At 37.6% G+C, this 25,219-nt stretch overlaps 4 protein-coding genes across 7 annotated transcripts in view; 2 read left to right on the forward strand and 2 right to left on the reverse strand.

The window, feature by feature from the left end:
* LOC111343123 (NLR family CARD domain-containing protein 4) overlaps window positions 1–25,219 on the forward strand; it is a 253,148-nt gene that overhangs the window by 49,734 nt on the left and 178,195 nt on the right. The gene's annotated exons all lie outside the window — the stretch shown is intronic.
* Window positions 268–10,168, reverse strand: LOC111344191 (fibronectin type 3 and ankyrin repeat domains protein 1). Of its 3 annotated transcripts, XM_088751526.1 has the most exons (9): window positions 10,024–10,149; window positions 8,860–8,912; window positions 7,207–7,296; window positions 6,496–6,721; window positions 4,661–4,848; window positions 4,152–4,214; window positions 3,599–3,706; window positions 2,031–2,198; window positions 268–1,264 (listed from the first exon to the last, which is right to left on the reverse strand). In XM_088751526.1, the coding sequence occupies exons 4-9, from the start codon at window positions 6,690–6,692 to the stop codon at window positions 849–851; spliced, it is 1,140 nt and encodes a 379-aa protein (XP_088607652.1). In that variant the 5' UTR covers window positions 6,693–6,721; window positions 7,207–7,296; window positions 8,860–8,912; window positions 10,024–10,149; the 3' UTR covers window positions 268–848. The 3 variants fall into 3 exon arrangements, with proteins under 3 accessions (XP_088607652.1, XP_088607651.1, XP_088607653.1); XM_088751525.1 differs by lacking the exon at window positions 8,860–8,912 and having other exon boundaries at window positions 10,024–10,168; XM_088751527.1 differs by lacking the exons at window positions 7,207–7,296; window positions 8,860–8,912 and having other exon boundaries at window positions 10,024–10,159.
* LOC111344201 (transmembrane protein 101) lies at window positions 10,341–13,159 on the forward strand. The gene is made up of 2 exons (XM_022951412.2): window positions 10,341–10,830; window positions 12,418–13,159. Exons 1-2 carry the CDS (start codon window positions 10,501–10,503, stop codon window positions 12,880–12,882), a joined length of 795 nt encoding a protein of 264 aa, XP_022807147.2. The 5' UTR covers window positions 10,341–10,500; the 3' UTR covers window positions 12,883–13,159.
* LOC111344196 (condensin-2 complex subunit D3-L) overlaps window positions 14,580–25,219 on the reverse strand; it is a 29,120-nt gene continuing 18,480 nt past the window's right edge. For both annotated transcript variants that reach the window (XM_088751505.1, XM_088751504.1), the window contains exons 28-44: window positions 24,504–24,563; window positions 24,162–24,291; window positions 23,536–23,644; window positions 21,652–21,736; window positions 20,911–21,015; window positions 20,374–20,443; window positions 20,031–20,115; window positions 19,808–19,897; window positions 19,565–19,672; window positions 19,404–19,463; window positions 19,005–19,214; window positions 18,658–18,757; window positions 17,880–18,254; window positions 16,787–16,897; window positions 16,439–16,532; window positions 15,843–15,879; window positions 14,580–15,247 (exon numbers count right to left, since the gene is read on the reverse strand). In XM_088751505.1, coding sequence (XP_088607631.1) covers window positions 15,155–15,247; window positions 15,843–15,879; window positions 16,439–16,532; window positions 16,787–16,897; window positions 17,880–18,254; window positions 18,658–18,757; window positions 19,005–19,214; window positions 19,404–19,463; window positions 19,565–19,672; window positions 19,808–19,897; window positions 20,031–20,115; window positions 20,374–20,443; window positions 20,911–21,015; window positions 21,652–21,736; window positions 23,536–23,644; window positions 24,162–24,291; window positions 24,504–24,563 — 1,922 coding nt within the window. In that variant the 3' untranslated portion in view covers window positions 14,580–15,154. The remainder of the gene's footprint in view (window positions 15,248–15,842; window positions 15,880–16,438; window positions 16,533–16,786; window positions 16,898–17,879; window positions 18,255–18,657; window positions 18,758–19,004; window positions 19,215–19,403; window positions 19,464–19,564; window positions 19,673–19,807; window positions 19,898–20,030; window positions 20,116–20,373; window positions 20,444–20,910; window positions 21,016–21,651; window positions 21,737–23,535; window positions 23,645–24,161; window positions 24,292–24,503; window positions 24,564–25,219) is intronic.

Here is a 25,219-nt window from a genome sequence, read left to right on the forward strand (position 1 = left end):
TGTAAAACTACAATCTACACTATGCCATACGCACCTACTTTATCTCCAACGAGATTTGCTTTCGATTTTGGATTCTGGCTCGCATGGGAAGAAAAGAGGCCCAAAATAAGATTATCGATGATAAGTCCCTCCCCTACCCCATCCCACACCTCCCATACACCCCTCCCTCCTCTAATCAGTTTTCATGAGCGCTTGGAATGCGGCCTCGTGGCTGGGTTGCGGATATAAAACCAGCCAATATGAGAAATACAAACGATAACATTATCCTTTAATAAGTCAAAACCTTTTAATGTGTCTGAAATTCAGCAAATTACGGAGCAACATGTTTGCGTCTGGCAATAAAAGCTTTGACAAAGATCGCTTTCATCACAGCAAATAAATAAATTTTCGATAAAATGTATTAAGTATTTGACTCAATTGTCTGCGGGTACAAACTTTTAAACAAAGTAAACCACATCACCTTATAGAACAATAATATGGTTGTCGCAAAGGGCAACGGGCGATTATTGTCGAGACGGGTATTAAAAATCCTACTGACATTTGAAATTTACCCGAATTTAACTGTTTACTCTTCAACTCCCAAGCCAATTGTTAATTCTCCACTCAAGCCGCTACACATTTCCTTGTGAATGACTTTAAAGACTTTGATGTTAGATCAAGAAAACAACTTGTACCTGATAAGTTTGAATATTCTCATTACTTGTTTGCTAAGTAACGTAGAGATAGTAAGGGGAGAAGTTACATGTTAAACAGTTGTGGGAGATAAGGGGGTAAATCATAAATTGAGAACGGTAATAATTCAATTTTATAATCTGACGGTTTTAAACCTTTTTCGTATCAAGCATCAACTACGACACAACCGTCCCTGATGTTACATTCTTTGTACCGTTTGTAACGGATTTTAAACCGTGACTTTCGATCTGTTCTCGGCTATGCCTTCTTTCCTTTGCTTCGGCCAACTTGCGTTCGTTATCAGCCTTCCTCAAAGCGTCCACATGCTCTTGCAGGAAGTGAATCACCCGCTCGTGTTCAAAAGACCTTGCAAAATCCAGCGCTGTTTTACCGTGCTCTGATTTCAGATTGACAGGGACTCCCTTTTTGACAAGAAGTTTAACAAGTGCTTCAAAGCCGTTGAGTGCGGCGTTCATCAGGGTTGTTTTTCCTTCCTTGTCCATTGTGTGCACATTGGCTCCGTGATGTATCAGTACCTTGGCAACATTCACGTTACCGCCCACAGCGGCTACTCTCATTAAAGGAGTCCAACCTACGAAAAATTATTACATAGGATTAGAGAATTAATGAAATAAATTATCTGATAAACAAATTTTTTCAGTAAGAACAAAAACTGCGAATGTTCGTTTTTCTTACAAACGAGAATTGTCTGTCGAAATTTGGCAATATACGGTTACATGATTGAAACTACTTCCCCACCTCCCTCCCCACACCACACACATATACTTTGTGACCACTTCCTACATAAAATTCTTGGCAAAATCTTACGCGGTGCATGGAGCCGGTGGCCAAGCTCAAAATTAAGCATCATTTTTTATGTCCACACAGCATGCTGGCGTCATTGATAATCCTTGTTGCATGCACAACGCTTGTCAAACATGAACTTCTTAAATAGCATTGCACACCTGAGATTTCTCATTGACTTATGGTCAATTGGCACGGCATCCTAGCTTGGATCCACGGATCCTAGCAAGGACTCAGATTTTTTCTTTGTCCAACACTCTAGACAAATGTTTATGTCTCCTTTTTTTTTTTTTTTTTTTTTTTAAATAACCGAATTCGACAATGCAATAAATTTTCTTATAATTTATCAGAGGAGTATACCGAGGCAGTAATTTAGAATTGCTTTGCTAAACGTTAGCTGCGTATCAAATCTTCTTGAAGATCTGCCTGACGCTTCCTTAGGGAGTGGCTAGAGCATTCGAGACGTCACAACACTCGACTGTGCTTCATTCTTCCTCCTACATTTTTCCCCCTCAAGCCACTTCCTGCGCGCTTTACAACCATTATACTATCACCTGACGTTTCATCTTTGACGTCCACTCGGCAGCCATCTTGAAGCATCCAGCGGATCATATCCAGATTAGCTCCGTCTACCGCCCAGTGAAGAGCTGTTGAACCTGTTTTATCCACTAAATCCCAGTCAGCTTTATGCTGTATTAACAGCTGCGCAACCTCCACATTTCCTGCCAGAGTTAACAAAAAACGTTATGAACAGAAGTGTCTTAGAAAACGTAAATTTGTCTAACTTACCACGATAGTTTTGTGCTCTAACGAAAAATAGTTAATCATAATACACGGGGCAATAAAAGTAACCCATCACTGGACAGGGCCAATAATTTCCCCTTTTTACTCCCTTACATCATCAGTATGCAGATTCTCCCTACTGTTCTTCATATTTATTTCCAAAGGTGCTGACAAGAAGAATTTTCCCTAAAATTAAGAGCTCCTTTCGTTGGTGATAATTTCGTTGATTTTCTTGACCTTAACGTTTGATTGAGGGGTAATATTGTATGAAGGAATTAGATGCCTGTCTCTCTAAAAATGCTTAATTAAACCATCGCAGACTTGAACAATAATACGAACTTGAACCAGCATCGATTTCTTCAGGATTTCTGTCATACTGTGGTCATTGATCGTAATTTTACTCGTGATAACTTGAACGCTCATATTAAGTCGAACTTTCCGATTACTTTAAGCAATTCTCCTTTCCCTTTCTGACATTTTCTATTAAGTCTTACCCCTGATACTTGCCTCTGTTTTTCACCAATATGTGACAAGACAAAACAAACTTTGAAGCAGTCTGGTTAGCTTTGGCATATATATTTTGACCATTATGATTTTAGATCAGTTATGTTTTTCACGGAAGCCACGAGATCATATCAACGCATGTCTTCCAATTGCAAATATACAACAGAAATAGAAGAATATTTTTCCACCTGAAAACCTTAATCACGTGACCAATCAAGTGCAACTTTCAGAAGCCCTGTCTGAAAATGTATGTGGAAAGTAACACGGTTTGGTCCGCTGAAGTAGATTTGGAAAAGCGGGCGGCACACTACTCCACCCTTTTCTGGGTGCAGACGGTGGTTTGACTTATCTTTGGTATCGAGAAATGAAATTCTTGTGAACGACAATTCAAGTAAACACTGCTTGGATAAGGCGATCAGCAGGGCCAAATGCAATAATTACAGATCACACTAGATGTGGGGATGACTAGAAGTATGAAACATTTCCCGTCTATTTTAAAAACCGATATTTGTAAAAAATGGACCTTTGGCGAAAGCTAATTACCAGTACCTCTCCCTGACCGAGTTCGAAGCCAGTACTGCGAGTTGAGAATCGAGCTTTTTTCCGCTCGGATTTATTGGCCAAGCGGGAGGCACGCGAACCATAAATCCGAGCTGAAGGAGAAAACGAGGCCAGTAAGATACTTATTACATCTCTGGGTTCAAAAAGAGGGGGGATCATTTCATTTTAAATAAAATTTTGAATTTAGCGGGCTGTGCAGTTAAATGCGGCCCGCTAATTTGACCAATCATAGCTCATGTACTAACTACGATATACAATAACACAAGTTATTAACCTGAGAAGCAGGCCATCATCAAGGCTGTTTTTCCACTACTGCTTTGAAAGTTCACATCTGCGCCAGTTTCCAACAAAACTCGTGCCACGTCCACATAACCTCTTTGGGCTAAAATACCATTAGAAAAGGAAAGGTAATTTCAATATGTTTCCACTGCCTAGGTGGGGAACTAATAAGACTGCAAAGCTTGCAGAGCTGGTGAGAAAAATCCAAGGAAAAGACTAAGCTAGTAGAGCTGATTGAGAAGAAATAATAGTTCATAGTTTGCTGGTAGAAGGATTTACGACCGTTGCAACCAACAGGAATTTCGAAAAAACTATTCAAAGGAAGTAGTATATGTCGCTTCATGGAATAATTCCTGAAATATTTTCAATTAAATAGAATTAGTCCTAAAAGGTACCAAATATAGGAAGTTGTGGTTCATTCACGTTAAACATTCCCAATTTATAGTTGCAAAAATGCGACGGGAAAACCAAGCAATTTATCACTGAAACCCTATTACAGTTTCAGTTGTGTCACCTAGTAATCAGGAATTTGCAGCGGACTGTTTTACCTGTAATCATGAGTGGTGATAAACCAAACTTGTCAGGGGAATCAACTGCTTGCCAGCTAAGTCCTAAAATACAGAATTCCCATTATATTTGTAAGACATTTAAAACCAAAATTTTGGCTTAAATCTAATAGGAGCTCCCCTTTACTGACTTTTGTGGACTTTCAGCTGACAACTTTAAGTTACACTCAACTAACTCATCAACAATTTGTGAGAACCTGTAGGCACTGAAAGACACCTCAAGTAACAGTTGGTAAACTTACAGATAGCAGTTCGCTGACAGAAAACAAACAAACCATGGACCAAAAATCAGGGACACCGATGATTGGTGCTGGACTGGCTTTCTCACATTCACTGAATATTCTATGCTTTCAGAGCCTGCTGTTAGTCAGTATAAACTACAACTTTTGAAGACATTCACAAATTCTTAAAACTTTTCTCAAGCATAATAGTCATTTGCCCTGTAGCACTGAAACTTAGTAAGCTCTACTTGTAAACATCGAAAAACTTGCCGGGCAGAATATTTCTGACAGTTTCTACATCTCCCTTAGCGACAGCCCTCTGCAGATCTTCACTGGTCTGGGGCTTCTTTGTGGTGGAAACAGTGACAACAGCACTCCAGGCACTTGAACCAATATCATTCATACACTTCAGTCTGTATCGGTACTGTGTGCGAGCCTCCAGGCCTTCAAAAACATTCCTATTATTCAGTGAAAAGACAAAATTCAAGATGAAATAGTTCTTAAAAAAATATAGCTTACTCCACACCTAACTTCACCTTGAAAGTTATTACCAAAATATTTCTCAGCCTTTGACATTCAAAAGAGATTAGCATCCAATTTCTCCTTAAAACATTACCCCTGAATCATACTCTAAGCTCATGAGAATAAAGGAAATGATCAACAATCAAAGAAGCTCTTGATTGTTAAACAAGTTCTCCTTGTGAGGTTCATCGGGAAATTAATGTATAGATAGTAGTTTGGAAAATATGCATACTATGCTTGAAATAAAGATAATAAAGGCAAAATGAGATGAAAGGGGTGAAAATGGCGAGATCACCTACTAGAATTAATTTAAAGTGGTGGGAAACTCAGGGCTCTAGACCCACAACAAGTTGTTATAATAACTGTATTAAATAGAAAGGTTCTTTTGAGGTGCTTGATAGGACCAGTACAAGTAAATAACTTATACAATACAATACAATACAATACAACATTCTTTATTTAACAAAGGTGACGTAATTAACCCAATGAATTATCTAATTTATGGCCTTCACAACAATACAAACACACCATCACACCCCAGGGGAGGACATCCATCACACAGTAATCTCGTGTGTGGGAAATTAATGTCTCCTACCCCTACCCTGCAGGAGACAGGACCTCCATTTATTCGTCCTTATATATCCGAGAAGACTAGAATATCTAACTATTTCTTGATGTTATAGAAAGGTAGCAAATTCTTCTCAATTATTTTAAGACCTTGAGTGTTGGTCTGGCCAGGGCTCAAACCCTCGACCTCCCGCACATCAGTCCAGCGCACTATCCATTGGGCTAAGTGGGTGGCGGTAAACTATTCTCTTCATAATTTCTATCAAATTATCTGGAAGAAAGTTTGAACTATTTTTTATTCTTTTCAGACCTCTTGTAGGGGGATGAGCATTTTCACAGCCACCTATAGCAGTTCTAAAAAAATAAAACACTCATTACCATAGGAACACGGTCTCACTTCAGCCAATAGGGTGTTTATTTTGGACTGCTACATTTTAGATCAACTGAGAAGTTTTTGTATGCAGGTGACCCAAAGAAAATGAAATAAACTGTGCAAAGCTGTGTCAATCATGACAGACTTAAATTTAATTAGGATGCGTTGGATCTAATGACTCCCTCCCTATGAGGTTAGAAATAAACTGCTTTTCTTTCCCAAAAATTCTCTGCAGTTGGTAGCAGACCACGATAACACTAATCGCAAAGAAAGGATGTAAATTGTAAAGAAGAACTCAAAATTCTCTTTTCCTATCATAGCCAGACACCCTCTCCAACTGACAGCCATGTTGAATTTTTTCTCAACAACTGGGAATAATTATCCAAGCCATCATGAACAACCAGGCTCTCAGTAATGTTTTTCATTTGAGGATGTATATGTATGTCCTCAGTCGTTGGGTGACATAACATAGGGTGTATTTATACATTCATGGTAGGGAATTTAGGGTTAAGGACGGCAATTAAAAGAAATTTTCAAACTAGCAAAACAATCCTTTACTGGTTGAATTTCTAGAATTCCAGTCAATTTTCGAAAGTACGCTGAAAATTGCCAATTATCAGTTGATAAAACACACTACACTTACATTGTACTGTAGCCTGAATAGACATTGCCAAATCCTTTGGACTTTGGGCCCAGCTCTTCTTCTTGAATACAATAACGCAACCGGCCGTCTCCCTTTCCTTGTTCTACAGCTTCAGGAGCTCTCCAGTACAGCTCAATACTGTTGTGCGTCACCTTACCAACAACTGGTGGATCAGGACGAGGAGGAACTGCAGACATTTTTAATGATGACTGCAGATCCTGTGTTTCTGTCAACATGAAAGATTAGGTAAAAACGCAGACAATTTAGCTTCATAAATTATAGATATATTTGATGTTTTTATTTTAAATATTTATAAAGTTTTAATTGCTTCATTTTTATCATGCCAGTAAATTTCTGCAAACTGATTTTTTTTTTTTATTTATTTAAACCAAGATCAGAATCTCTCTACTTTAGTTAAGATGATTTAATTGAAAATCATGAAGTTTTACTGGGAGAAAAAAAGCCAAAAGATTGTCAGTTCATTTGTGGTACTTAATTAAGTCATTCTAAATTGTCTTAAGGAAAATTTGGAATCTTTCAATTGAACCTCTAACAAAATTTCTCAAGGAATAAGAAACTAGAATATTCTGACTGCTTCTACAAAAACATGGGTTTTAATTATTATAAACTTTTCAAATTAAACTCTAAATATTTTCCTGATCGTTTACACTGAAGGGACAAAAAAGGAAGTTAACTTTTCAGTGTTGATACCTCTCAAGTAGAAATTTGTTGGTAAGAAGGAAGAACATCAACTCTTAAGGGTAATGCTTGATTCAACACTAAATTCTTGAGGTTATGGTTCTGAAAAATGTAAAGCAGACAGTGAAGAGAAAAGGTATTCACATCATGGGATAGAAAGGGTAAAATTCTTTTCAAATACATAAGAAACCCACCATGAGACCACCTAGGGGATAAGAATACCTCTGTCATTACATTCATTTATTTAAATCAAATTGTACAAAATATTTTTTGTGTACTATGCTAATTAAAAATCTAGCAATCTGTCATCACAACCAAATTTTTAAATGTCTCCAGCACACAGATCAAACTAACTGATTGGATGTGTTTAAAAGTTTGGTAATGTGGTCCAATGCTCAATTTTCCAGGGGTTTCTAGAAGTGTTGAAGTAAACAGCTAAAACTGTAAATTAGGCAGTTAATGGTTGGATTTTCATTGTGAGTTTGATAATTGCAGAGAAAATATACCACGATTTTGCTTCACAGAGACAGTGATTTCTGCTAGTTTCCAGCTCTTACAGAAACCCCAGATTTGCTATTGTAAAATTTCAAACAATAACAAATATCAGAAGACAGATACATTTTTCGTGTCCACTAACTTTAAAGACATATATGTGCACGATCCTTCGCAGTAAAGCACTATTTAAGCAATAGTGAAAATCAGACCTGAAAAAAATTCAGGCCTGTACAGGATTCGAACCACTGACCTCTGCGATACTAGTGCAGCGCTCTACCAATTGAGCTAACAAGCCAACTGGGAGCAGGCCATCAAATTAATTCGACATAAACCCGTAGATGATAGATCAAACAACAAATATAAATGAAATACATATATATGAACTGCGGTTATGAAACGTATATGTGCACGATCCTTCGCAGTAAAGCACTATTTAAGCAATAGTGAAAATCAGACCTGAAAAAAATTCAGGCCTGTACGGGATTCGAACCACTGACCTCTGCGATACTAGTGCAGCGCTCTACCAATTGCGCTAACAAGCCAACTGGGAGCAGGCCATCAAATTAATTTGACATAAACCCATAGATGATATCATCTACGGGTTTATGTCGAATTAATTTGATGGCCTGCTCCCAGTTGGCTTGTTAGCTCAATTGGTAGAGCGTTGAACTAGTATCGCAGAGGTTAGTGGTTCGAATCCTGTACAGGCCTGAATTTTTTTCAGGTCTGATTTTCACTATTGCTTAAATAGTGCTTTACTGCGAAGGATCGTGCACATATACGTTTCATAACCGCAGTTCATATATATGTATTTCATATATATTTGTTGTCTAACTTAAGACAGTTTGAAAGGTTTTCTTTCATTATTTCTTTGATACCTTTTTTCTAACCTAATCGGAATTCTAGACCAGATTGCTCTGTGACACAGAAAAGGTAATTGAATATTTCACCTAAACCTGATTAGATGGCAAAGTAAAATTCTAGATTTTCTCCGAAATTGAAATAAGCTTCTCTCCAGTTTTTGTTGCATATGATCAGATATGTTCTCATTAAAAACTTGAAAAAAAAAAATTAAATAAAGTCCAAGGCGTCAGGAACAAAATCAAACCCAATGATCAAAACAAACAGTTTGCATATTAAATTAGCTACAAACAACAATGCTATATTTACACTTTGCCTCCCAATGCCACAACTGATCCAAAAGCAAAGATGTAAAAACTTCACTATGGAAAACCACAGACAGTTTCAACCATTTTAGAGTAAAACTGCCATGGTTGATATATTTCCATCAATAATCTCTTAAAATTGGATGTTACATTTGTCATTTCATACATTGGGTGGACAAGATATCTGATTCGTAAAATAAAAGATGGTGATTATTTTACCAAATATTAATTATTTTTTGTATCCACTCAAGTATGTAATAAAAGTTTTAAATTCATTTTTAAATAAATTATGATGAATCATGACAGCTCAGTACTGTGAAACAAACATACAGTTAATAGGCTGCAATGCCCTTAACAAAACTAATTTTGAAGTTTAATTAAAGGTGATTCTGATGTTGGCCTTACCAATACTATTTAAAATAAATAGATACAATTGAATAATTCGATATTGTCTTAAAAAATCTAGGGCTTGGACGTTTTTGTGAAAAAAAAGATAGGGCAGTCCGGCCACAATAGCGTAGCTAGCACGTATTATATACGTATACGAGAATTCAGTGCTCACTCTGACATTTAAAACTTATTCAAAGTACTGCGACTATTGCAAATGATATTTTATAAAACCGAAGAACAAAAAAAAAAAATAGCGCAAACAATGAGCTGATAGGGTAAGATGTGTTAATTACACAAGATTATAATCTCTAGAATTGAAAAAAAAAAAAATTAATTTAAGCTAACCACAACTACAAAATACCGACAACTCGCATGAACAAGTTTAGTTATTGAACTCCAAACCCTTACTGATAAAACTGATAGTTTCACATAAAGGTTGTTTTAGTTTCTCTCGGGAACACTTTATTTTTCATAAAAATTTAAATCAGAGCAAGTCCCAACGTAAACATAACCTTAGGACGCGCTTGAATGCACGCGAAGTTACACAGACATTTTGGTGTAAAAAACGAGCAATTTCACGTTAATACCTAAGAAATACGATCCCTTACGATCAAAACATCGAGTAGATAACCCCCCTGAAAGAATTGTACCAAATCAAAGGAACATCACACCTCAAAAGGCTCCACATCTCGCGGTTGACTCAGAATTTTGCACTATGCAAAATTGCATCGTAATTCGTTTCTCGCCAACGGAGCAAACAATTATTTTTAATACTAACCTCCACTATTTCAGGCAAATATTTCTTTCGTCTTCTAGGGTTCTTCTTTTAATGATAACGGGACACAAAGGTATAAATTGGTGATCTTGCACGGATCACATCATTACAAACAGCTTGGCTCACTCCGCTTTCATCGTCTCCAAGGGAGATTAACAACAAATTACTTGGGGGAGGGTACTAAGTTTCCATCGTCCTGGAGTACTATTTATCTTTACATAAATTACAAATCCTCAAAATTTTTTGTCGATTTGTAGAAAAAATTTCTCGGATTATAATTATTAAAAAAAAGGCATAAAACAAAGCCCTAAGAATGATAACTTAGTTATTTCTTTCACTCCCCGTAGTCTCCCCTCTTAGTAAAAATAGACTATAGTACGCTGGTAATTCGTGGGCTCCACGTTTGACTTGAATGAAATGGCGAAACAGCTTTGAAGTTTCTCTTCCAGTTATATATGTCTACCTACAAGTAACTCCACTATGGCCGTGTTAGATAGAGTTCTTCGTGTATTAGACGCCTTAGGCCTCTTTATTGTCACTCGCTTTCCATTCATAGAGCTGTTTATCCTTTTGATGTCCACCGGAGAGGAGGCTGAAAATTTGCCAGGGGCGCGCACGTTGACCTTCAAAGACACTTTACGGCGGGAATACTTGCTTGTGTACATCAACGTTTTGATTTTCTTTGTTTGTGGAACAGGCATGACTCTGGATTTGAAGAGGAGGAAATGTGGCCTGGCTGCTGCTTTACATGTAGTAATATACACAGGGGTAACTCTCTATCAACTCAAAAAATCTTCAGAATATTTGATCGTAAGTTTGTGATTTTGTTTTTTAGTTGTTGAATGCGTTTGGCATTTCGGTGATCTTCGTTTTCTTTTTTCTTGATACCATGAAAGCCTCGAATCATTTTTTTCACTTCATGAAACGCCCCCTTTGAATTTAAGGGAAGTCATCTGATATGCACCTCTACAACTTTCTGTAACTCGAGGATTGAATCAGGAAGAATAAGGGATTGTCAACATGTGTATACATAATTAATTAACGCCCTAAAGTCAAAGGATCAAGGGGCTCGGGAGGTATTTTCTCGTAGCTGGTGTGGTTTGTAGGAAATAACATATTTTCCATTTTAAGAATGGAGTATTAGTTCAAAAAAATGCGAAAGCTTCATAAGATCAGATTGCATTTGGGGCTATTCGATTTCATAAAGAATTTGATTGAAAAAATAATTTGCAAAAGAAGAAAAACATTCATCACCTGGTGAAACATTTTGCTGTCTGTTGTAAGTTTTCATTTATTAACCCTGTAACTCTCATGAGTGACCAAGATAGAATTTCTCCTCACACAATATCAATACAATATTAGGCAGACAAGTAATGAGAATACAGGAAACATATCAATTAGGGGATTGTTAGTTGATCTAATACCAAATTCTCCTAAGCAACATCATAAGAATTGTGTGGCAAACAGTAAGGAGAATTTCTAATGAGATCTTAGGAGTGAAAGGATTAACCTGTAGCTCTCAGTGGTTCTTTGTGATATTTTCTAATCCATTTTTCCTGCATTCCTGCAGTGGGGTAGGACTAGAACGGAACATGTGTGATCCATGTGAGTAGTCCACCCTTTAAATCCCACCCATCCCACCCCCAGGGGAGGACATCCATCACACAGTAATCTCGTGGGTGGGAAATTAACGTCTCCTACCCCTAACCCTGTAGGAGACGGGACCTCCATTATTTTATTCGTCCCTATCCAAGAAGACGAGAATATCTAACCATTTCTTGATGTTATAGGAAGGTAGCATATTCTTCTCAATTATTTTAAGACCTTGATTGTTGGTCCGGCTGGGGTTAGCTCAATGGATAGAGCGCTGGACTGATGTGCGGGAGGTCGAGGGTTCGAGCCCCAGCCGGACCAACACTCAAGGTCTTAAAATAATTGAGAAGAATATGCTGCCTTTCTATAACATCAAGAAATGGTTTAGATATTCTAGTCTTCTTGGATAGGGAGGAATAAATGGAGGTCCTGTCTCCTGCAGGGTGAGGGGTAGGAGACATTAATTTCCCATAAACGAGATTACTGTGTGATGGATGTCCTCCCCTGGGGTGGGATAGGTGGGTTGTTGTCTTGCGTTTCATACATGAGCCTCTGGCTCAGGCAATATGGGTAACCATGCCCCATGTAAAGACATTAAACTCAGATTACTATTATTACTATTACTTGAACCCTTGACCTCCCGCACAACAGTCCAGTGCTCTATCCATTGAGCTAACCGTGAGGTGGTTTTCCTCTTTTAATTGTGCTGTAGGGATTGTTTTGGGTTTCATATTGCCATGCCACATTCTCATTCACTCATAAATCGGGCTAAATTAAATCTAATAATTATGTCTCTTCTAACAGGTCAGAATGGCAGCCAGATCTGCTGCAGTATGTGGAGGTTACCTATTTGTTGCTGCTGGCCTCACAGACAGTCAGAGAGGCCAGGCCAAGGTGTTTCAAGCTCTCCAAGTCTCTCGGCAAATCCTCGCATTTTATCTCTTCTGCAGTGCTTACATGGTGTGGGCAAGTGAGGAAGATCGTCTAGCACACATTAAGAATATTCCTGGTGGTCAGTTCATGATCGTCATTGTTATTGCACTGTATGTAATTCCCGCACTTTGCATCTATGCAGGGTACGAAGCAGGTTATTTTGCACGCATTGTAGTATGGCACTTGGTAGTTGTGTCAGCTTTAGTGGATTTTAACACAAAGTACTGGCGCAGAAGCTCAAGTCATGTTGCATTTTGGGTTCAAATTCAACATGCTGCAAGGAACCTGGCTGTTATAGGATCACTACTTCTCTTAGGAAGGAAGAGGTATTGGTGAGGATTGAATAGTGGGAAAAGTATGGCAAGAACATGATATAGAACTTCATGTCATGAAATTCTGTGCCATTGCTGCAATACAAGAGCCCTGTTTCTGAACACTCAGAATTATTCAATTTGTCACAGTGGCAAAAGAGGGCATACAAAAACCAACAATGAAATGTTATTTATCCTAGCAATTAAAGTGTGGGTATTGAAAAAGAATGAATACAGAAACTTTGTTTCTGCACTCAGAGTGGGGTATCAAGGGTACTGCAATAAAGTGGAATACTAAGGAACATGTCCTTGTTGTGTATTGTTATTCGTCCTTGCATGCAAGTCTTCGATCTGAACTTAGTTTCCTGGGATCACACTTTACTCTTACAATCAGTAACCCTCTCCATGTAGGATTGTAAATAAGCATCTGCATTATGTCAAGTCAACTTAACAAGATTCAGGAGCAGTTGGGGAGGGGGCAGCCATGGCTTAGCCAATAGGATACCATTTGTGAGAGTCAGTAGAACACCTGGTTGCTTTGTGGCGAGGGTCCCTTGCCTGATGCCCAAGACTTTTACAAATATCAATGACTCTCTAGGTTTTCTGTGACTTGTACAGACAGGACTTATTATCCCAGTAGGTGTTTGTTATTAACTCTTTCCACCTTATCATCAGTATGTAAATTCTGCATACTGTTTTCTATACATTTCTAAAGGTGCTGACAAATATCAATGACTCTGTAGGTTTTCTTTGACTTTTACAAACAGGACTTATTATCTCAGTAGCTGTTTTTTATTGACTCTGTCCACCTTTAACATCAGTGTGCATATTCTCCATACTGTTTTCTATACATTTTCTCAGATGCCCACAAGTAATATTTGTTTAACCCTCCCATGAGTGACCAAGACAATTACTCCTTACAATATCAATACAATATCAAACGGACAAGTAATAGGAATATAGAAGAATATCAATTAGGGAATTATTAGTTGATAATAATAATGTATAGATCGATTTCTATAGTGCATTTCCATGAAAATGCTCTATTGTGCTTTACAACACTGTGCGGGGGACTTTTCCAGACTGCCGGTGGCAGTTTACAATTAATAAAGGAGAGATATTTTACAGATGCCCCCTCCCCCCATTCCCAGTGAACAGGCCAGACCACAACACAGTAATCTCGTGATGTGGGTTCTTTAGCATCCCCTGCGGAAATTAACTAACTGATAGGTGCAGGAGATGCGACCTCTGGCTTTACGTCCTTTCTGAGAAGACGAAGCAATGTGAGTGAAGCGTCTTGATCCAATTTGATTTGAACCAATACCAACTTCTTCAAATTAACACTATAATAGTTGTATTGTAGACAGGAAGGAGAATTCATATTGAGATCTTGGGAGTGAAAAGGTGAACAATCAAGAATTTCCTTATTTGCAAGGTGATCGTTTCCTTTAATCTCGTGACTTTATTGTTTGATTTAGGGCTGATTTTGTCAGCAGAAATTAGACGCTAGTCACTCTTAGAGGCTTCCTTGCAGTGTGTTTATTAAGTCTGAGAGATTAAAGAATTTCTCAGCTAGTACACTTCTCTGGCTTAATTTTGAGACCCTGTGCTACATTTTATATAGAAAGTGAATATGCTGCTATTACCTAGAACTTTTCTTTAGCTTCTACAATCCTTGATGAAAACCTTTCCATTATCATAAATAATCATCAGTTCCAAACATTTTGAAGAATGATTTTTATTACTACATATGCTACAATACTAAATCTACAAATTCAGAAAAATATAAATATTTATTTTCACAGGTTAAAAAATAGTCTGTGCTGTAGGCACTTGCTAAGAAATTAAGAAAAAAGCACGCAAGAGAGCAAGGATGCAAGAGAACTCCTTTTTTATCGTACCCATGACTTTAAAATCATGTCCTTTAAATTGAGTACTTGTGATTACCACATTACCCAGCAAAAGTGCTGTGATTACAGAAACTGATCAGCAAAAGGGTGTTATGATCAATCCCCAATTCTCGTAGTGCACAACAAAAAGTACCACAGCTGGACAAAAGAATTTCTTGAGAGAATGGAAACTGCCCAGGCTGACATTGCACATTCAAAAAAAAAAAATTGGAAGAGCCGTTAGATCGTCAACCTTGAGAAATTTTACTTCAATTTACAGCAAACTTTGACTAGAGGAATCACTTCATTGAGTTATTTTTAAGCAATAAAACAATTAATTTCTGAGCACTCATTTGAATAGCAATCATTGGAACAAAGGCTTAGATTTAAGCCAAGTTCACCAAACTCTCACTTTCGTCTGTGGGATCTTGTTCTTCTGGAGACCGAATCATTACGTGGTTCCCTAACTGCCTTATTGGTAGAAACCAGCTTTTTGGTATCCTGTGAAACAAGGGTGAGTGACTTTAAGGTACAATAAAGGTGAATATAATATCAGAATATTAATACAGAATTGATCAAAATTACTACAGAGTTATTTACATCATTTTTAATAAAAGGTTTCAACCCTAGCTTTGTTTTAACCCTTTTACTCTCAAGATTGAATTTGTGATTCTCTTTCCTCTCTGCCATACAATTCTAATGACAATACTTTGGAGAATTTGGTATTGGATCAACTAATAATCCCCTAATTGATATTTTTCTTCTCATCACCTGTCTGATGGATATTGTAATGATTTTGTAAGGACAAAGTCTGTCTTGGTCACCCATGAAAGTTAGGTGCTTAGGGTCACTCACTGGTTTCAAATCCCTGAGATATGTTTCTTGTCCAAGTTACAATGAAAAGTCACATTGTGTGGTATTGAGGAGTTTTGTGACAAAATTTATACTGGTGTGAATTTTGTAACTGGTTTCAGCAACAAACTGTTTTCAGAGAAAATTCTCCAAGTCTCAAATTGACATGGCTATTTCAAAGCTAAATAGCTGATTTTGAAAGTATTTCTCTAGAGAACAGTTCATACGTAAACTGTGAACTTACTGGGGATTTGATATTCCATGTCCTTGGTTTTGGAAGCCTGTAAGTTGTAAATCAATAATAATGTTGACCATGAGCAGGGAAGGAAACATAACAGTTGCTTTTTTAATTAGCAGGGAGTCCTAGAAGACATCAAATACCCCTATAAGAACTGAACCTCAGACTTTCAGATTAGTGGTTGAATGAGGTAAAGATAATTGTTACAAGGCTTGTTGCATTACAAGTTTTGTATCCAGCTACCTTCAAGTTGGTTAAGGAAATACAGAGTATGTGAATGTTTTTCTGGTAAAAACCACAGTGTTTTCATGAAAATAAATATTTTAAAGTTGATGGAGCATTAACTTCAGACCTTATTCAACCTGGTTTGATGACATGAAATAACTTAAGTGCGTAGTCCTTATCTTGCATGGAATACTACCAGTAGATCATTGCAGGTTATCCAACACTCCCCCCCCCTCCCCCAACCACTACACCCTCCTGCATACTGAGTGACCAGAGTAAGTACATAACCCACATTATTATCATAATGTTAACATGATAGGAAATAATAATTATTTTATTGTTATAATAACTATTGTCTCATTGATCTTTCTTCTTACTTGCGCTCAGGTGACATCAAACAGATAATTTCCTGTTCTTTTTCTTCTTCATCTCCTTCATCAACCTTGCCTTCTATCCAGCTGGGGGGAGTAACTGAAATAAAACAGGACAAGGTGAGGCACAGTGAAGATCTATTGTTTCAATATATTCAAAATATTCAGTATTGTAGCTATAAGAATTAGGCTGTGGGCTGAAATTCCAAGTGAGGCAGCTCAAAGAAAGCATTTGATATTGAAGGATTGTAAGTGCATAACCTAAGTTTGCTGGCAAAAAATTTAGCTTTTTTCACCTGCAGCCAGTGCTTAGCAACAACCCTGGATATTTTTAACCATCCATTTTCAACCAACCTTTGTCTTGTGCATATACTCGGATTGGCAATGATGTAGGTATGGGGGAGGGTGGCGCAGTGGCACTTGTGTTCACACAAAATGAAATCCTTGATAAATGGCTCTGTTCACCTACAGTACATGGAAGAAAAAGATCAAAATAAATCTTCAAAGACAAAACCTGAAAAACACTAGACAGAGTCACTTAAGTGATACGCAGCATTTAAATTCTTGCCAACTCAACCCAGGAGCCCTCCAACAGTACTCAGGGCTAGGGACAAATTGTGCCTTACTTCAGTCCCACAATGCAGTCCCAGGGGCAAATTGTGTCTTACTGCAGTCCCATAATGCAGTCCCAGGGGCAAATTGTGCCTTACTGCAGTCTCATAATGCAGTCCCAGGGGCAAATTGTGCCTTATTGCAGTCCAATAATGCAGTCCCAGGGGCAAACTGTACCTTACTGCAGTCCCATAATGCAGTCCCAGGGGCAAATTGTGCCTTATTGCAGTCGCAGGGGCAAATTGTGCCTTATTGAAGTCCCACCATCTTCAATTTTTGAAATAATTAAAAATTTGTAAACCTCATCAATCCTCTAGCTACGACCAGTATAGCGAAGTCTCTCTCTATTTCCTGTTATTATTATCATTAAATTAATTTACTATTTTAATATTAATTTACTATTTATTGTAATTTGAATTACTCTTTCCTTAGTGTAATGTGAACTGCTGCTAATTCGAAATCTTTGTAAGTACCTTAGTGATAAGCTGAACTTAATTATGCCTACCCGCCTTGACTAGTTTTCAACTAATTGTGGGTAGGTACTTCTCAAGTTGTAATTGTAAAATTGTAAATTGTAAATCAATAATCAAAATTGTTGTAAAATCAATAAAATTGTTGTAAAATCAATAAAATTGTTGTTGTTGTTGGTGTGTACCTCCAAAGAGAAGAAACGGTGACTGAAAATGGCCCAGAATACAAAGAACAATTGAAAGCTATTTACTTCGATTCATTATTAACAGCTTTTCATTTATGACTAGAACTGATTACAACCTCCAAATAATTCATTTTCTCATGTGCAAAGTTCAAAATCTTTGCCTCAAAACCAAGCCCTTACCTTCTGGAGTGCTGGCTGCACGCTCTTCATTTGCCCTGTAAAAGGCCCTGGAATTAACAGGCTTGAGAGGTGTGCGACTTTCTGGTCCCTCTGTGGCAACACTATTTTCATGAGGGCCTCCCATTGAACCAATGCTCTTCCTTCTCTTTTCAGCAACCTTATGAGCTTGATCTACAGCTTTGCGAGCAGAATTTAGAATAGCTGCAGTAGAGAGGGTATAGCAACGCTTTGTTTGTATTGGACTAATCTGAACAGTGAGGTTGGATTTGAGAACATTGCTGATCAGGCTTGGGTTGGAGGCCAAGGTGTGACGTCTATTGATCTGCAGTTGGTTTATAGCACCAGTAAGAGGTGCGATGTTAGGCCTGTTAGATCCTGTTGTCAAAACCAAAATCACCAGGTTAATGGTTCTTTATATACTGATGTACCTATCTCAGTTCTGCTTTGCCATAAACACTTGGTTCATCAGAGTGAATGGCAAAGGGCTCTGTCACCAAGGGCTCATGCTTGAAAAGGTCAACAATGAACCCTTTCAAAATGGCCTATTTACATTATCAAAATTACCTTCAGTTGTCAATTCTTGGTAGCAGTGTTAAATGTAAATCAATAATAGTCTTTCAGCATGAGTAACTGCACAACCACCCCTCCCCTAGACCAACATTAACCCTAACTTGTTATCAGTTGACTGCTATTCGGTGGGTGCATGTGCAGTCACTCAGATAAATATTGTGATTGATTCATGGTTTCCAAGGCTTCCCATTCTCAGGGAAACTCTTACCATTTTTGGGTGAAGGTGTTGCATTTCGTAGCTGAGGGGCTATGAATTCTGCTGCTTGAGGTGGGGTATTTCCATCTGAACTAGGCTTTCTTGTATTAACCTTGTATTCAGTAGAACAAAAAGGAATAATAGAGACTGACTTTAAATGACTGAGACAATATTCTTCAACACAATTGTTAGTATGGGAAATTTACAAATGAAAAGAAATGAATTTAAACTTGCTTGCTTTAGTTAGTAATTCCAAATTCAATGTAACCCTTTTATTTATTTTGTACCCAATGATTGTGGAGACTAGAAATTCATCCGGAAAAGCCCTATCATCCCATGAGTGTGTAAAATATTCACACCTGTGGAGAATTGTTTGGAGTGTTATGCTTTCGTCTCTGTTCCTCGCATTCTTTCTGCTGTTCCTCAAACCTTTTGAGATCAAACTCAATTTCATTGGCAAGCTGCTTGTCAGCCGACAGCACCTCCTGTACTTCAGATCTGTAATCTTTCATCACTTCTTTTAAACAGGACATCAGGTCCTTGAGCAAAGGGGAATGCTTCTTTTCAAGCTTTCATAAAACAACAAAAAATGAGCATTAAATCAGGATCATAATAAGGTACAAGGTTCACCTTGAAGATTGCCTTGCATGAACAGTCACACCAAACATAAGATCAAATGATAGTTAAGAACGTGTTTCACTTAAGGGGCACTTTAAGTTACAAAGAGATAATGAGATCTTAATTGATGTGGTACTCACCATATGTTTAAGCTCAATAATGATGGGTATAATATTCTCAATCATGTTCTTTTTTAGAACCTGAAGGGAAACAAAGCAAAAACATTATACAAATTATTGTGTTATATTTACCATGGACACCTCACAGAATAAAGTATCAAAAATAATCTGTGGGCAAACACCTGTGTGAGAAATTTGTTCCTGGCTGCAACAATAGCAGCTCCTGCCATGTCCCCCTCATCAGCAAGATCTTCTGCTGCTTTGGCTTTCATTGAGGAAAGTTTAATGTTCTGCAATGAAAACACAGTATTACAGGGCTGTACTTGCATAGACTGCAACCTCAAACCCTAACAAAGTCTCAGAAAACCACTAATAGCAAGATAAAACTGATAAAGGATGTTCAGCTGGTGATGTGTAACTGGTACCTTGCTGCTCAAAATTAACAGAACATCTTTTAGGACAGAAACTGAGTCTTGATCCAAGGTAATGTCGCCATCAGTAAAACCACCCAGTACCTATCAGGGGAAAAAAAAGCACCACATCAGAATATTTGGACTGATAAAATATTAGTGGAGTGATCCTTGCAAAAAGAAAAGTTTCAACTTCAAGCTACATGGCCATCTTAATTATGACAGAAATATGTCTTACCTCTTGACAAAGCTTTCCAGTGAGGTTGAATCTGCCTTCATCACTCATGTGGGAAAGCATAAACTGATAAATTGTATAGCGTTTCCTGAAAAGATCAGAGTTCTTATTAGGAAATGTAGCAAGAGTGTGTATCAAGTAAATCATTTGATCAATTTGAACTTTACCCTCATTTAAAAAGAGCTGATGTAGGAATTAAGTAATTATTACAGCATCAAAACAATTCATTTTAAGTACCTCTTCCAATTTTCAAGACCGTGCATGTCTTTATACTTTTTTCTTGGTCTTGAAAATTCATGTAACAATAATAATAAAAAAATTAACAAAAATAATTTTTAAAACTCACCCTGAATTTTGATCTCCTTTGAGAGAAAACAGTTTTTTCTCTGTGTCTGTCTGTGGGAACTTGTTGTATACTGAAGGTGTTTAAAAGATTCCAAAGAAACTGATTACTGTTGGTTCAAGGAGCATGCAACATGCCTCCCCACCATCTTGAGACACTCATTAAAAATTCAAGATGGCTCATATAGTAGCCAGTAAGTTCTGTGGATTGTGAGGTTCTCCTAAAGAATGACGTTGAAAAACAAGAACTGCGTGGAAAGCTGAACTCTTTGACAAGTATGGCAAGTTTCTCTAATTTTAGGGGTGCACCCTCCAAGTAAATTTTAAAACATGTCTTTGCTTTACTGAAATTTTGCAATGTTTTTATTTTCAATCCTACTGGAGCTCACAGGTAAGGAGGGAGAGACAGGGTGGGGTGGGGTGGGGTGGGGTGGGGTGGGGTGGGGTGGGTGGGGGGAGTGCAGACTAGCTCTTCTGACCAGCAGCCAGCAATCAAGCCTTGGTTGTTTCACATTCTTAAAGCACCCTATCTCCTATGTACCTTGGTGTTTTTCAAAGGAGTTAAAGTGGAACACACACTCCATAAAATGCTGGAAAAGCATGCCTGGATGTCTGCTCAAAAGAAGGTGCACAAGGCAAAACTCAGCTGCAAAGAAAAGAGGGGCAATTTTCAGAAAACAAACAAACACTAGTGCTTAACCTTTTGCACCCTAACATCAGTAGGTATATTCTCAATACTCTTTGTGATACATTCCCTAAAGTGCTAACAATGAGAACTTGTTGAACAATCAAGAGTTTCTTTAATTGGCCATGCATCCTCCCATTAATTTCTGCTATCTCCACAGGTCAGGAGTTTTATTAAGGGCCTGGGCACCAGGCAAATTGACCAGTTGCGAGGACGGTTTTGCCCACCTGGTTTGACCATCTGGTCTAAAGTTTTTCATATAAAGAAGTTCAGTTCAAAAAGTTTTGCCTGCCTGTGAAAACAGTTGCCCTACTGAAAACATTAGTGTAACCCTTGACAGGTGACATACATTGTACATGAATGGATGGATGGATACTCCTTTTATGTGATGTGGAGAAGGCTTGTTTTTCTTAGACACCCAAAACATGCTTGTCATTCAATTTTATCAAAAAATATTATACAGTACTCATAGAGAAAGATCAAGTCCATTAAATTTAGTTGAAAATTTGAAAACAAAATAATGAAAATCAAGAAAAAGGCTCACATATGAAAAAAAATTTTCATTCACAGAATATCACAGAAAAAAGGTAAACAAACCAAATTTCTTTATCTCTGGATCTTCATCAACAATTGTTGTGATAAAGCGGTAAAACAAAGCACCCTTCCATTTAACAAAGTCCTCCTAAAATGAAAATGCATGCATGCAATGTTTTTGTAAACTGGACATACAAGAGAATAATAAAATTATCATGATTCTATTATCACCATCAAGCAATATTTGACACTAAAAGCATGTTTACTGTTAAAAATGAACGATATAATATCCCGACGTTTCGGTGACTTCATGACGCCATTATCAAGGGTACAAATGAAAATAAAATTAACAAATGCGAGTTCAAGAGTTACAACTAATTTGCATAGGGGAGGTAGCTACACAAATACTTTAGCACATTCAAGTATTTGTGTACCTCCCCTATGCAAATTAGTTGTAACTCTTGAACTCGCATTTGTTAATTTTATTTTCATTTGTACCCTTGATGATGGCGTCATGAAGTCGCTGAAACATTGGGATATTATATCATTCGTTTTTACCTGTCTATGTATTACTAAATCTTTGTTAATATGTTTACTGTTGTATTTTAAATATTGCATTAAGTACAGCAGTGTTTCTCATTATATGATGGGAAAATGCACTGACACTCATCCAGATGCTATCTCACAGTCTTAACAAGTAATCAGATAATCAGCCAACACCTTGCTCAAGACATTGGCCATCTACAAGACAAGTATGACCGTGTGAACTATAATTATATTGACTGACACTCAGGGTTGTCATAAGCACCACCTGCTGGATGAAACAGCCGTGATCGCCTGCTGGATTTTTGGCCAGTGATTGCTTGGTAATGCACAAAAGGGTACTTTTGAGGTTACACACTTACAATCTTTCACCAGCTTTGAGCCGACTCGCTTAAAATTTCAGGCAGCAGTGTTGTTTCTTAGCTTCAACCCTGTACTTGACCAAAAGATGCCTTAAGTGCACACGATCATATTTCTATATATCCCTTTAAAAAAAATTAAGTACACTTTTATAATACTGTTTCTATAATCAAAGTGTAATGCAAATAAGATACACAAAGTATACTTTCAGTAGACTTGAAGTATTGTTTGAAGAGCTACCAAAAGTTACTTGTATCCTACTTGTTCCCACCTGAAAACAATTGCAACACCCAAAAGTATACTTGAAGTACACTTGAAAGTTATAGAAAATTTTACAGTGCACTCCAAGTATACATGAAGACTAAAACCACTAAAGGCAAAGTGACAAGTACAGTATACTTTTAGTATACCTAGAATGTATTCAAGACATAAATAAATGGCTACACCTGAAAATGTTGGGAAATTATATAATCTTGAAGATTATCTAATTTTCTTACATTTTCAAGTGTAGTTGTAAGTTTATTCCATGACAGCTCAAGTTCCACCAACTCGATTATTTCCATCACAGCTACAGGCAGTTCATGCAAACTGTTTCATTTGGTCGAAAGTCTGTCAATACTCAACTGATGTGTTGGTCAATATGTCAATTGACACTCTGTCAACACTCGGTTAACACTTGGTAACTTTAAAGCTAATCCGGCCATGTGACATGATTGACTACTGGCCAATAGGCCATTTTACAGTTGTGTACTTAGTTGCCAAGCCTTTGATTCAGAGTGAGGCTAAAGATGACCTTGTAGTGATAGAGACCTGTATCTACTTAGCATGATAACAAAATGATTTACATTTGAAAGGCAGCAAGGTTTGTATCATAACAAGGTCATCTCTAGCCTCACTCCCATTCAAAGGCTTGGCAACCAAGCACACAACTGTAAAATGGACTATTCATCACCTGTTACATCAACATAGTCAACCTAAAGTACGGAAGCCTCCATTTATCTTTGACATGTGGGAAACAAAACATCAATGCAAAATGTGTTTTACCTGAAGTAAATGGGTTAACACAGTCAGTGTCTGTCTCCTCACAAGTGATGAGCTGTCTTTCAGACAAACAGCAATATTTGGAACATAACGATCAACAAGACTGGTAAATCTGAAATTAAAGTATAACGTTAAAAGTCTGTATATGATAAAATTGGTGCAGTTATTGCCTCTGAGATGAAAACCTGCATTTATGGACCTTAGGAAAGGAGGCAGCGTGGTCGAGTAGTCAGCGAGTCGGACTTGCAATCCTTCGCTCCTGGGTGATCCCGCCCTGTCCCGCCCTGATCGCTACCTGGACTTGTTTCACGGTAGCCCCGAGTTTCAAATCCTTGGCCATGCTTGTAATATAGCCAACTGGTTTGCCTTCGGCCAGTTGGGATTCTTAATAATGTTATTTTCAATTTGAATTATCTGTTTCAGTTGTTTTGTGGAAAACCTGTAAACTAGCTTCTAGCTAAGTGTTTCTCCATGTTAAACTGTTTACTCTTATTATTATTATTAGACTCCAAGTGAAAATGGATCCAGACATTGTTGGAAGCAATGGAGAAGGGGGTACAGGAAGTAATACATGTAAATTTAAAAAATTATTTTATGGTACTTATAACATTACAACAAGGTTTATATACCTCACACACAAGTCACACATCACCACTGTAACATTATTCCTAATAGCTGGGTCATCAGATGTTTCTAACTCTCTAGCAAGAGTAGCAATGCACTGTTTGGCCAGATCTTCATTCTGAAGACACAATTTTCCTGACAATGACAAAAAAAGCACATTGCTGTGGTTCAAAATGTACGTCCTTACATCTTATCCAATAAGCCCTATCTCACCAAAAGCCTGAATCTTAGACAACTAGGGCAAATAAACAAATTTTCTGACCACCTTCCTTGTCAGCAGTAAATACTGGTCTGTTATCTTTCTAAATGCAATACACATTAAAAAGATGGCTTGAGATGGAACTTACCCAGAGTCACAAACACATGAGCCTTTACAGGTGGTGACAGATTTAGTTTTTGAAGAGGATCTGAGGAAACAAAAGTCATCACCAATATCATTGCTAATGAGCCTCGTGAATGAAGACGGTGCCTAACCTTTTCAACAATGCTGAATAATTCATTTTAATATAGAGAATCAGAAAAAAAATTGGGAAAAAATTAGGGGGGGCACCCAGGTATAGTTTCCAAGAGGGGAGGGGGGAGCAGGTAGATATCTTGGTAATCAAAACCACAGCTGTTGCTAAGGAATTTTAGTCACCTTTCCAGACATTTTCCAATCTCAACTCTCCACAATGTCACCAGGTTTATATTTGTGTACTTTGTGTACTTGAGGCATCTGTTGGCATAGCATCAACTAATACTATCAGTCAACATGTCCACCAAGAGCCAGTCGATGCTCAATTGACATGTTGACCAATGGTCAGAGAGCATTGGCCAATATGTTGCCCAACACTCCATCAACAGGTGAACCCATAGTATCACCTGATACTTGACTAACAGATGCCACAAGTATGCATGATCTGTAGAGTCAAAGCTCCACACTCATTCTTTTAAAAAGTCCTCTTTGGGGTGTTCTTAATTTAAAATGGTTGCCATGAAAAGAAATTAAGTAGATTAATATAAGTAGAGCTAATACTGAATGAAATGTAGGGCACGCAAAGCAGAAAACTGATCTTTTGGTCTT

Source organism: Stylophora pistillata, chromosome 3 (assembly GCF_964205215.1).
Source record: "Stylophora pistillata chromosome 3, jaStyPist1.2, whole genome shotgun sequence".
NCBI lineage: Eukaryota > Metazoa > Cnidaria > Anthozoa > Scleractinia > Pocilloporidae > Stylophora > Stylophora pistillata.

Excerpts from the sequence above, each read along its gene's own strand:
- LOC111344191 (XM_088751525.1), bottom strand. The coding sequence starts at position 6,692 with ATGTCTGCAGTTCCTCCTCGTCCTGATCCACCAGTTGTTGGTAAGGTG. Across the intron at positions 4,849-6,495 it reads TATTCAGGCTACAGTACAAT|GAATGTTTTTGAAGGCCTGG; the intron begins GTAAGTGTAGTG and ends ACTGAATAATAG. Across the intron at positions 4,215-4,660 it reads TGTCAGAAATATTCTGCCCG|GACTTAGCTGGCAAGCAGTT; the intron begins GCAAGTTTTTCG and ends TCTGTATTTTAG.
- LOC111344201 (XM_022951412.2), top strand. The coding sequence starts at position 10,501 with ATGGCCGTGTTAGATAGAGTTCTTCGTGTATTAGACGCCTTAGGCCTC. Across the intron at positions 10,831-12,417 it reads AATCTTCAGAATATTTGATC|GTCAGAATGGCAGCCAGATC; the intron begins GTAAGTTTGTGA and ends CTCTTCTAACAG.